Source organism: Dama dama, chromosome 14 (assembly GCF_033118175.1).
Source record: "Dama dama isolate Ldn47 chromosome 14, ASM3311817v1, whole genome shotgun sequence".
Taxonomy (NCBI): domain Eukaryota; kingdom Metazoa; phylum Chordata; class Mammalia; order Artiodactyla; family Cervidae; genus Dama; species Dama dama.
Genome location: NC_083694.1, coordinates 52,342,211 through 52,355,962, shown reverse-complemented (window position 1 = coordinate 52,355,962; position 13,752 = coordinate 52,342,211). Strand labels below are relative to the sequence as shown.

General features: G+C 36.6%; 1 protein-coding gene across 8 annotated transcripts in view; it reads right to left on the bottom strand.

Annotated features, from left to right (window-relative positions):
• The window catches only part of RABGAP1L (RAB GTPase activating protein 1 like), a 677,120-nt gene that overhangs the window by 585,079 nt on the left and 78,289 nt on the right, over positions 1-13,752 (bottom strand). For all 8 annotated transcript variants that reach the window (XM_061160753.1, XM_061160754.1, XM_061160755.1 and 5 more), the window contains exons 4-5: positions 9,919-10,129; positions 6,316-6,490 (exon numbers count right to left, since the gene is read on the bottom strand). In XM_061160753.1, coding sequence (XP_061016736.1) covers positions 6,316-6,490; positions 9,919-10,129 — 386 coding nt within the window. The remainder of the gene's footprint in view (positions 1-6,315; positions 6,491-9,918; positions 10,130-13,752) is intronic.

Sequence of the window (13,752 nt, the reverse complement as noted above, 5' to 3'; positions counted from 1 at the left end):
CCTAACACACTCCACCTCCCCAGCACACTGTTCAGGGGTCAACTGCAGTTTGTTTCTTTTAATCTGGCATTTAATAAACAGCATAATAAAGATGTTTAAAGTCACAAAAGAAGTTGCTTGTACTTATAGATGTTTCTAGGACTCATAAGATACTATATTGCAAAGAATGAATCCAAAGACAATTACTAGAATGATGCTGGCATCTAAATCTTCCCAGTGAACACACACAAATGAGGTTTTAGCCCAAGTTGTCAAATTTCTCTTTTCACTTCCCTCAGCTTCAGAGGGCTAGATCCTGAGCCATACAATAAACTGTTCTTTGCAAAATGAAACAAAACATGGCAACATGATTTAAAGAGCTTCCAGTGTTGATCCCCAATGCTGTTGCTATATAAATGTGTAGCAGAATGAATGAATCTGAAATGTTTTTATTTATTAGTATTAGGCCACCCTGGTGCTTACCTGATATATACATATGCATATATATATTATAAATGACTTACTCTCCTCCCCTAATATGGAGGAGCACTCTATATCTAACAATCTTCCAGAGGCTATTATCTTCCTTGGTTCCAAAAGAAGTACCATATCATCTCAAATTTGCATTCTTGAAGCACAAAAGACCTTTCAAATCTCTCAAGTCACCCAGGCATTGAACAAATAAAAACAAGATGAAATAGGAATGATTTAAACAAAAGTCATATTTTCAAAATCTCACACTGGAAGATACTACTAGTAAAGAGACTTCTCTGAATATTAACAAATCCTTCACTTTAGATAAAGCGTATTCAAATTATTCTTGGTATTAGTCTAAGATTATAATATTTTATAATTCACTCAAAGTAAGAGCACTCCCATTAACAGAACTTCTTAAAGTATGGAGGTCTTTCCTCAATTTTCTATTTTTGCTACATTCACATATCCTACCTTTTGTCATACACACACTCCATCACAAACTTCAAAAACTTCCAGTAGCCAAACTTACACCTAAGTACTGAATTTGGCCTTTCCAGGGCCAAATCAATAGTTATCTAAATTAACTGACTTATACATTTTAACTGTATAGCAACGCTGCCGTCATCCCAAAGTTCAGCTTCAGCACAGCGTCATATTTGTATCACACTGCTTGTAAAATGTTAATGCTATTATAATTTGATATACAAAGTAAAAATAAATCAACAAAGGATTGATATTAATAAAAATTTTATACTTCAAATCTTATACAATTAAGCCAATGATAAATCCACTCATTCATGCAACAAATACTCTTTTAGTTCTTCTGTGTATTAAGTATTTGTTTTAGGGGCAAGGGATAGAACAATGAACATGGAGTTTAAGTTTCAGCAGGAGTTAAGTTGAATGTGCTTGGGGTGAGTGGCAAGGAATCACTAGGTAACACAAAAGCAGATATGTTCAGTCTCAACTGGATCCTTAATTCACTTAGCGCAATAATTTAAGTGCTAAGGACAACAGAATCAAAGAACATGCTGGAAATAAGTCACTGAAGAGTATGCCTACAAGGTAAAGTGTAAAAAGGGACTTAAAACTTTTTGAGTTGAGTACTCCCCACTTCCTAACTTCAAATACAATGTGAAGTCTATTATTTACTTTATATATTTTTAAGAAAACAAAGAAAATTTTAAGCATATTTTTAAGAAAACATTATATGTGAAAACAGAATACCTATAATTTATGATGCATTAGTCGAGTTAAACCCTAACCCTATTTATTATTCTCTCCTATAGTCATTTCATTTTCTTTGTATCAGAGCTATCAGCAAGCCTGCCATTTGAGTCCACACCAAAAATAAGTCAAAGAACTTGGCAAATTCTAAAGCATGGGCAAGGGTCAGGAATTTCTTTTTCAAAAAGCTAAGTAGAGCCAGAGTAGCAGAGAATGATGGGAGTAGAGGGAGTGGAATAAGACTACAACTTCCTGGTTTTGGAGAAAGGACTGAACAGTACATTAACAACAATTTAATCCACTCCTGCATTTAATCCTGACTATGTCTTAGAAGTTGCTATTCCCAACAAGGTTAAAATCATTTGTGACTTCTAGAGTCTGTGAATAAGCTGGAATGATGATCCAAGAATGGGTAAGGCAGAGTGGCTTAAAAGACAATGATTATCAGTAATAGTTATTGGAACAAATTGGGTAACTGATTTCATCATGAAAAGAAAATTTAAGACATAATACCATGGAAAATATTCTATACACATCACACCATTAAATACATGCACACACACAAAATCTAGAACAGGCATTTTCTTTGCAGATGTCAAAAGGTTTATTCAATAACACAGTACAATTTTTCCCCAGGAGGCAGTACCTGTAGAAAGCACTACTTAAACACAAAACTATCTCTTGGGGTGGTGGCTGTTGTTTTTGAAGAGTTGGGGAAAAGGGCACAGGTAGATACGTGGAAAGGAGATACACCAAAATCTTAATTCTGGTGGAATTCTGAGTAACCTTTCTTTGGTATTTCAGTAGCTTCCAAATTTTCAAATATGTAGAACATGTTAACAGTCCAAGAAATACTATTAAACAAAATATTTACTTAAATAACATAGCTAATTCTTCTAAAATAAAGCCTTTTCACTAATAATGGTGAAAGAGAATCACCTCTTTTAAAAACAAGTATCAAGAAAATGTTCACCCAAAAAATAAATGTAGAAAAGTCATCCCATAAAAGAATACCCAGAAAGGTATGTGTTAAAATTTTTAAAAACTTGCTCAAATATACTACTGAAAGGAACAACAAAAAAAAGGCATTATCAAACAAGAAATTTTTTAATAATAAAAATCAACTTATTTGAGAAAAACACTAACAATATAACTTGCCAACTAATTTCCAAAATAAGGCATTTTGCTAAAATACCATCTGAATAAATATATGTTTAGAAACAGTATTTTCCCAAAGAATTATTTTCTTTTATGTAGTGGTGTATCAGCAATCCCAAGAAAAACCAGAGCATTAAGAATAAAGATCTTCTTAATGATATTCTTGGTATTTATCATAAAATACAGCCGAATGCCTTTAACAGATGATAACAACCTGCTTCTAAAAAACAACACTAAGAACTGCTAGTAATAGTAAGTATAACATACAAACAGAAAAATCCGTTTTGAAGGAAACAGTTATACTGACTAATAGAAATACATTCTTAAAAGAGTCAACTAAGACTTTTAAATGTATCTTTAAAAACAGCTTTGTATAATATACCCACAAAGATTCAACAAGAATAAGTGCCTCTATGGCTCTTTTCACTACGCTTTCTGATACTATGCTTTGTTTGCAATTCTTCACCAGAATGTTCCCTGTACAAAGATCATCAGCATTAAGATACTTCTGGCTGGATTCCCCAACTCTTTTGCCATAGACAATTAACATCCACTCCAGCAGAGTCCCTCAGAAGAATATCCAGGGTAACAGATCAAATATGTCCTAACCCTTCTGTGGGAACCCCTAATCCTCACGTCACAGGTCCAACAAAGCCATCATCCACACTGAGCCTCCCCTCTACCACGGCTGGTATCTGCTGCTTGTGGAATTTTATGGTGAAATAAGAGCATGTCACAGTGACAAATGGTAGTGGCAGCCATGCTGCAACTTTCTGTTTAGAAGTTGTCTTCTTGCTTTTAACTGACAAACTTCTTCAAATCTCATCCAGGGACTCTGCAAACAATGGAAAACAAATTAGCGACACTGTGCACCGTACATATTTAAGCAGTAAGAACATCTGTCGTCTGTTCCAGAGCTATCTTTGCCAAACGTCTGTGCCCATTAAGAGGGGCCCATATACTAAGAACTAATGTTGTCCCTTCACCATAGAACAAGAAACTTCTGGGAACCAGATAACCAGGCAACCAGTAAATGCAACAAAAGGCAAGTCATTATTTTTTGAGAGGAGAGAGGAAGATATCAGACACCTATAAAAGGCATGAGTAAAACCTAAAGGTTGCTGGAATGACCAAGATATCCCTTTATAAAGCATAACTAAAAGGTAAAAATCTACATTTACTTTTTATAATAAAGTAACAGGAAATTTGTTACTGAAAAATACATGGGTCTTCAGAATCATATACTTCCTCTGAAAACCAGCTTTATTATCTATTCTCTTGGACCTGGGATACGGAAATGGTAACCAATTTATCACCCAAACCAGAACACTTTTGAGAATAAAATGGAGGCTTTAATAATATATTTAGACAACAGGCATAATCTATGACTGCTCCAGGCAAAGAGAAGCATAAGATCACTAGTCTAAACAAATACTATCTCTGTTATGGAGATGTTATGAGTATCAAGTAAGTATTTAACACAGTGCCTGGCATAAGCCCTATGTCTATACAGGGTTATTTGTATTTAGAAATGATGGCTTATAATAAAGTGGAATGACAACTGTCAAGTATTTTTCCTCCAAACAATTTTACCACCAATGTCCCAGAATGTAACTCTTTGAAAAATTTACTCAAAAAAAACTAAATACATGAACATCACTTTCTCACAACCTACATGTACCAAATACCCTCTCTAGAAATACACTATTTAATACTATACCCAAAATAGGCCAAGAAAACCCCCCCTCATTTTATCCACTGCTTACCCACTGTTAAAGCTCTCAAAATGACAAATACCCCCCTCATAAACAAGTGGATGCTATAATCCAAAAAGAGAGTTTCATACCATCAGTTATGAAAAATGCTTGCAACCAGGTGCCTTTCAGTTTCCTTCCATAGCAGTGCTTCTGCCTCTCCAAGAAGCAGGTTCTCCAGTTCTTCAAAGTTCATTTTTTTACTGTTGAGTGCCAATTATCCAGAATCCACACAGGCATGTTAAATGATGGTTGCCAACATGAAATGCCAGGATTCTACCATCTGCTTCCCCACCTCTGTAGTGGAGTTGTAAGGATCAGAAACAGACCCCCTAATTCACAAACACACACACATTCTTTCAACATAGTTATATTCACTGTCTCCTATGTACCAGACACACTTGTACTCATTCACTCTTATCTATCACACACTTGGTCAAGCAGTCAGTACACACATATATGTATACATACTGGTATATGTATTGATATATGTATGTGTATATATCTACATATCTATATATATAATATATGCATATATATATATATATGCGCAACATACACATATGGATAAAACAGAACTATTTTAGATAGATTCAGAACTACCTAAAACAAACAAACAAACAAAACAAATTTGAACTCCTTACATGGGCACAGTTCTGACAGAGAACTTCTATGTCTGTACATGTTTGTTTTAATGTAAATATAATCAATCACCTGGGCATAACAACTGACATACTGCTCATGCTTAGTATCAGACACACAGAAATATACATTTCTATGAATTCCCATGTTGTGGCCAGAAACAAACTCTCAGAACTCCTGTCAATACAACGGTTTATTTATGTTTCACAGTAAAGAGAAAACAGAGTAACTGCTGCTTTTAGCATTTTCTGCTGACAATTTATATTTCCAAAAGCAAACATACCTGAGATTTGCCCATCCAAACCCACTTATTAATGCCTCTGAAATGGCTGTATAATTACCAAAGTTCTAAAAGTGCAACTTATTTTTAATTTGAGAAGAATTCAATAGATACCAAAAAGAAAGCAATTTCCCCAACAGCCATTTGACTCTGAGTCTAAAAATAAACATTTAATCATTAGTGTGAGGAACTCACTGGCATCTTCAAAGTACTATAAGTGGACAATTCTGCTGAATGGGAGCATTTGCATTTACAATTAAAACCAGTTTTATAGAACAAAAGCCAGCCTCTGAACAAATGCACATAATAAATGATCACAAGTGACAACCGCAGAGATCTATAACACAATCTCAGTGCAATCTCTAAGTGGAAGGCTCAGTAGAGAAACAGGTATTATTATAGACATTTTTTAAAGTCACAGAGAACAACCAGCTTGGGCGAAACAATAAAAGAGGGGCAAAAATACTCTGTTTCTAAGCCTGAGCAATCATCACCATGGTGGGACGGGAGGACAGCTCATCAAGTGGGATTTTTCTCTTACATATTTTTCTCTGAGAGCACCACTTCAGAGTACAGAGTAACCAGATTTAAATTTCCATATTTCATTCTATGCCATAACATATATTAACCTTCTATTTAGAAAGATACCCCAAACTTATTATGTAATATGGTATATGGTCATACTTACTAAATTATTTGACAGTGAAATCAAATAGTTGATTTGATTTCAACTATAGTTGACTCAAATCAAATATTGAGTCATCTCAACAGCAAATTGCTACAAAATATTATACTTACTGCTTCTTTAATTTCACAGGAGAAGACATGTATCTGGAATTCTTCGGAACCATGGGAACTCTCTGTAAATGCAAAGCAATTGCTCTCTGTTGTCCCATCATGGCCACGTGCACAGAACAATACCTTATAAATTGGAAAAGATGCTATCTCCATATTGTTGGATTGGTCTATGATTCTGCAAAACAGTTATGAGAAATGAGATTAAATATTAACTATCAAAGAACAAAAGCAGTTTTACTAGGCCAGTAACATATAATTTTCTTAAAATCACAAAACTAAACTGGTACCAATAATCATCCAAGAAAACAAATTATCTTCATATTTTTATTATACACACACACACAAATTCTTTACTTTCTTTTCACAATTACTTCACTTTTGTGTCCTATGATCCAATTCACTTCATCTCAAAGCCAAGGATACACTGCCTGGTAAAATCAACGTCGCCCATCCCTAAATACTAGACTTGTTCTGTTATGGTAAAAGAAACACTCAGAAAAAACAGAACAAACCATCCCTGGAGAGCTCATTTCTATTTAAGGCAACACCTGTAAGTTTATCTAAGTCCCAGGTCATTCACTGTTCAACAAAGACCTCTCTTGCCATAAAAAAGGTCAGAGTGGTTCCAAAGATGAACTTAATGAAATGTAAGAGGTAAAAGGAGTTTGTGGAATTTTTCAAATATTTCTCTGACTTTCCCTGTATAAATCCTAAGATTATGGATTGATCCAAAACCTCAAGACTACTTGAGGATATCAAGTGGTGAAACTAAGGGGTACCCATTAGGAATAGAGAGGCAAATCAAAACACTAAGTCTTTGTTAAGGCATGTTTGGCACTGTGATATTTAACAGATAACAGTGAAAGGTATTTTGACACTTATAAACGATACTGTACAAACAGTCCATCTACAAAACCCTTTCCTAAAAAATCAAAGCATTTTTACCAAAATCTTGTGAATTTGTATTGCTACTATTTTGGTACTTAGTGCTTTTCCCACATTTTAAATGTTAGAAAATGAGGCAAATCAGAAAGATTTTGAAAAAGATTTAAATCAGCCTTCAGAGAATAGTACAGGCCAACACTTTGGCCACCTGATGCAAAGAACTGACTCATCTGAAGAGACCCTGATGCCGGGAATGATTGAAGGAGGGAGGAGAAGGGGACGACAGAGGATGAGATGGTTGGATGGCATCACTGACGCAATGGACATGAGTCTGAGTAAGCTCCAGGAGTTCATGATGGACAGGGAAGCCTGGCATACTGCAGTCCATGGGGTCACAAAGAGTCAGACACAACTGAGTGACTGAACTGAACTGAAGACACATTTGACCTAATCTCCTAGACTTGGTTCACTTATGGGTTCATTCAGCAAATATTTACTAAAAACCTGCTATGGACCAAAACTGCTCCAGACAATGAAGCTGCAGTAGGAAGAAATACCAATAACCTGCTTCCACAGAACTTACATTCTAGCGAGGAAGAGAAACAATAAACAAACAAACAAAGATGTAATATCAAGGCAAAGAAAGGTTCTTTGAAGGAAAAAAGGCCCAGTGAAAGCAAAGAAGGTTGGTTAAGATATGATCAAAGAAGGTTTATTTTGATAGTTTGACAGTTTCTTACAAAACTAAGCATACTGTATGATCTATCAATTACATTCCTTGGTATTATTCAAATGAGTTAAAACCCTGCACAAAGATGTTTACAGAAGCTTTATCCATAATCACCAAAACTTGGATGCCATCGCAACGTCCTTCCATAGGCCAGTGGATAAATAAATTGTGGTACACCCAGATGATAGCACATTATTCAGCACTAAAAAGAAATGAGCTACCAAGCCACAAAAATTCATGTAAGAAAGTTAAATGTCTACTATTAAGTAAAAGAGGCCAACCTGAAAAGGCTATTTATTACATGATTTCAACTATATAATTTACTGGAAAATGCAAAAGCTATGGTGACAGTAAAAAGATTAGCGGTTGCCAGGGGCTGCAGGAAGGGACAGATGAACTGGCAGAAGGCAGGATTTTCAGGACAGTGAAAGTACTCTACATGACACTCTAACGCTGGATACATGTCATTATTTATTTGTCCAAACTCACAGCATGTACACCACCAAGAGGGAACCCTAATGTAAACTATGGACTTTTTAAAATATGTCGGTGTAGTTTCATCAGCTGTAACAGATGTACCACATGGAAGATGGTGAGGGAAGTGTGTGTTTGGGGAAGGTGGGGGTGCCTATCCGGGATATGGGCAATCTCTGTACCTTCTGCTCAATTTTGCTGTGAACCTAAAATCACTCTCAAAAGTAAACCCTATTAAGAAAAACAGGGAGAAAAAAAAAAGACTTCTTTCAATAAAAGGTTTCTTGAGGTGAAACTGGAGAGAGGCGAAAGAGTCACTGGAAAACCAAGGAAAGCCTGTTTGGGCAAAGTAGAGACCACACAAAAGCCCCACGGGAGGACTCCTGACTGATAGGTCCTGAGGCAGGATTCATGACTACCTGTGAGAAAGGACAAAGAGGCTACTGTGAGAGGAACAGAGCGAATGAATGAAGTACATGTAGTGACAGAAGTGAGAGAACAGAGGGCGGGGGAGATGATCGGGCCAAAGCAGATCACAAGGGCCAGACATGGTAAGAAAGAACTTCAAAAATAATCACAAGTGTGACTGGAGGCCACTGATAGGCTGAATGTAGGAAAGTAACAGTATCTGATTTACATTTAAAGAAATCCAAGGTTCAACATATAGCTGATTCACTTCGCTGTTCAGCAGAAAACAAACACAACACTGCAAAGCAATTATACTCCAGTAAAAATAATAAAGTGTTAGTTGTTGAGTCGTGTCCACCTCTTCTGCAAGCCCAAGGACTGGAGCCTGTCAGGCTCCTCTGTCCGGGAAACTCTCTAAGCAAGAATACTGGAGTGGGCAGCCATTCCTTTCTCCAGGGGATATCTTTCCAACCCAGTGATCAAACGTGGGTCTCCTGCATTGCAGGCAGATTCTTTACTGTCTGAGCCACCAGGGAAACCCAAATAAAATAAATGGGTTGTATTTACATATCCACAGAGCACAACATACCACATATGCTGGCCGTAATTCTCTCCAACTAATAATGTGATGAATTCATTCCAGATACTATGCAAAACAAATAAATACAGCCAGGCCAAAAAAAAATTCAAGATTCGGATGACATTACAAATTACTCCCAGCAAAGCATATGAGAAAAAGCCATTTTGCTTCTTTCCAGTCTGATGTGAAGAGCTTAAAATCTAGGGAACAATCGTTTTCTGAATCACTGTTAAATGACAAAGGTGAAACACAAATCATAGGTATTTTTAGTTATAGGATATAATTATATAGTTATATAGTTATGTATAGGAATACTATACATTTATAGTATTCCAAGCAAATTTTACAAATGCCCCAAGCAAATAAGGAATACAGTCTAAACCGAAACATGTTTGCCTTGCACAGCTACAGAGTAAAAGTGAATCCAAAGTAAGTCCAAGGTCTCATTCATGATAAAATATTATCACCACTATCCAAAAATAACTTCATACACGTCTAAGGATGGTAAAAAAAGATTAGAGCTTACCTCACAGAACCTTCTGGAACATTTGGCACATACAGAGTAACAGGAAAGGGGTGTTGACTGCAAGATTTCATAGTTGCCATTGCCCGTAAAGCTTCCACTTCATTACGTGGGGAAGAAACCTTCATACATCCTAAATAGGTCAGTTTGTTAAATAAAACACTATCCTCTTCAGGTATTTCACTTGGAGAAGATGGTCTGGGTGTAGAAATTTCTGAGGAAAGAAAAAAAAAAAAGAAACACTCAAAAGTTAATGTAAAATTTCCCAGTATAATTTCATCCATTGCCCAAAAACGAATGAAAACATTGCAAATAAAATTAATCTCCAAAATTTACAAGCAGTTCGTGTAGCTCAATACAAGAAAAACAAACAACCCAATCAAAAAGTGGGCAAAAGACCTAAACAGACATTTCTCCAAAGACGACATACAGATGGCCAATAAACACATGAAAGGATGCTCGACAGCACTCATTATTAGAGAAATGCAAATCAAAACCACAATGAGGTACCATCTCATGCCAGTCAGAATGGCCACCATCAAAAAGTCTGCAAACAATAAATGCTGGAGAGAGTGTGGAGAAAAGGGTGGGAATGGTACAGCCACTATGGAGAACAATGTAGAGATTCCTTAAAAAAAAACAAAAAACTGGGAATAGAACTGCTATATGACCCAGCAATCCCACTGCTGGGCACACACACCAAGGAAACCAGAATTGAAAGAGACAGATGTACCCCAATGTTCATTGCAGCACTGTTTACAATAGCTAGGACACGGAAGTAACATAGATGTCCATCAGCAGACAAATGGATAAGGAAGTTGTGGTACATATACACAATGGGGTATTACTCTGCTATAAAAAAAGAACACATTTGAGCCAGTTCTAATGAGGTGGATGAAACTGGAGCCTATTATACAGAGTGAAATAAGTCAGAAAGAGAAATACAAACACTGTATATTAACACAGATAAATGGAATTTAGAAAGACAGTAATGACCCTACATGCAAGGCAGCAAAAGAGACACAGATGTAAAGAACAGACTTTTGGATTCTGTGGGAGAAGGAGAGGGTGGGATGATTTCAGAGAATAGCATTGAAACATGTACATTACCATACATAAAACAGATGACCAGTGCAAGTTCGATGCATGAAGCAGGGCACTCAAAGCCAGTGCTCTGGGACAACCCAGAGGGATGAGTGGGGAGGGAGATGGGAGGGGTGTTCAGGATGGGGGACACATGTGCACCAGTGGCTGATTAATGTCAATGTATGGCAAAAAAAAATCACAAAATTGTAAAGTAACTGTCCTCCAATTAAAATACACTGATTCAGTTCACTTCAGTTCAGTCACTCAGTCGTGTCCGACTCTTTGCGAACCTGTGAACCGCAGCACGCCAGGCCTCCCTGTCCATCACCAACTCCCGGAGTTTACCCAAACTCATGTTCATTGAGTTGGTGATGCCATCCAATCATCTCGTCTTCTGTCGTCCCCTTCTCCTCCTGCCCTCAATCCTTCCCAGCATCAGGGTCTTTTCCAATGAGTCAGCTCTTCGCATCAGGTGGCCAAAGTACTGGAGTTTCAGCTTCAACATCAGTCCTTCCAATGAACACTCAGGACTGATCTCCATTAGGATGGACACCACAGTTCAAAAGCATCAATTCTTCAGCACTCAGCTTTCTTTATAGTCCAATTCTCACATCCATACATGACTACTGGAAAAACCATAGTCTTGACTAGACGGACCTCTGTGGACAAAGTAATGTCCCTGCTTTTGAATATGCTGTCTAGGTTGGTCATAACTTTCCTTCCAAGGAGTAAGCGCCTTTTAATTTCATGGCTGCAATCACCATCTGCAGTGATTTTGGAGCCCCCCAAAATAAAGTCAGCCACTGTTTCCACTGTTTCCCCATCTATTTCCCATGAAGTGATGGGACCGGATGCCATGATCTTAGTTTTCTGAATGTTGAGCTTTAAGCCAACTTTTTCACTCTCCTCTTCACTTTCATCAAGAGGCTCTTTAGTTCTTCTTCACTTTCTGCCATAATGGTGGTGTCGTCTGCATACCTGAGATTACTGATACTTCTCCTGGCAGTCTTGATTCCAGCCTGTGCTTGCTCCAGCCCAGCGTTTCTCATGATGTACTCTGCATATAAGTTAAATAAGCAGGGTGACAATATACAGCCTTGACAGACTCCTTTTCCTATTTGGAACCAGTCTGTTGTTCCATGTCCAGTTGTAACTGTTGCTTCCTGACCTGCATACAGGTTTCTCAAGAGGCAGGTCAGGTGGTCTGGTATTCCCATCTCTTGAAGAATTTTCCACAGTTTATTGTGATCCACACAGTCAAAGGCTTTGGCATAGTCAATAAAGCAGAAGTAGATGTTTTTCTGGAACTCTCTTGCTTTTTCAATGATCCAGTGAATGTTATCAAATTTTAAAAAATTTAGGTCTCTCTGTGTTTTCATTTATTTTAATGTTTATCCTATATCTTATGAGTTCTGGAACTGGCCATTTTGTACTTTAGATCTCTCAAAGTATTATCTTACTTATCTATAACTTCTTTAAAGGAAAAGAAAAGAAGTCCAAACTTTGTATTTTAAAAAGTCAAAAATACAGAGTTCAAATGATATAAAACATTGAGGAGAAAAAGCTATACTAAAAACAGTGTAAACGTGCCAAAAAAATAATGAAAATAACATTAAATTTATTAAGCAGCCTAATTTCCTAAGCAAAAGTCAACAATGTTAAGATATTCCATCTCACATTAGTACCAACAAAAGTCAAACTCCTTATTTTGTTCCATCCTGGCTTGCTGGCTTCTACAAACTATGTAAGTATCCCAATGAAAATTTTTTTCCTCAAAGTAATTATTTTGATGAATTATCTTATGAATGCTCCCCCAATTCTTTTTCTAAAAAATCCACTTTAATTCTAGCAAAGCATGCACGTAGCAAAGTCCCAACTGCATATATCAGGTAGTATAAAGCTTCCCCTCCACACTATCCCCATCCACACCTAAAATTCCCATTCAGCTAGTCTCCAACTCTTCCTGTTACCCATATCCATGCTGTACAAAATTAAGCATGACTGTCTTACCCAAACTAGATCCTTGTGGCACGCTCTAACTCTCATTAGCAGGATTATACTTACAGGATATTAACATATAATTCACAAAAGCCATTCTCAACCTCCCCACCCCAGTTTTCAAATATTAGACTAAATCATGCACCCGTCACCACATTTTTTTTCTATTGAAAAACTAAAGTCATTCAAAATGAAGTATTTCATCTACCATGTTCTTCAATCACTGAAGCATGTTTCTCCCTACTTTGAATCCGTTCAGTGTACTGCATTTCAAAAGAGACAAAAAACTACAAATACAATATAAAAAGAAAGAAAGAAAGAACTACAAATACACTTTAAGGCTGAATGTTAATGTTATGTGTGTGTGTGTGCAGAATGAATTTTGTTAACTGAGCAAGTACTTATGCAAAAACAATTACGTGCAAGAGCCACTGGTAAAACTATGCTTCAGTGACTGATGAACATGGTAGATCAAGTAGTTCAAATGGTCTAACTTATGTGTAACTGGAGTCCTACAAAAGAGCGAAGGTGCAGGAAAATCTTTCTAAAGAAATAAATATTTTATAAAATCTGTGTAATGCACACATTCATGAAACTCTGTAGACTCCAAATACAAAAGCAATACACAAATCGATCCAAAAACGACAGATGGCAAAATTAGTAGACAAGACCTTTTAAAATAACAATTTTAAATATGGTAGAGGAATTAAAGAAAAACACCTAAAAAAGAAGGAGAAAAACAGAAGACAGAAA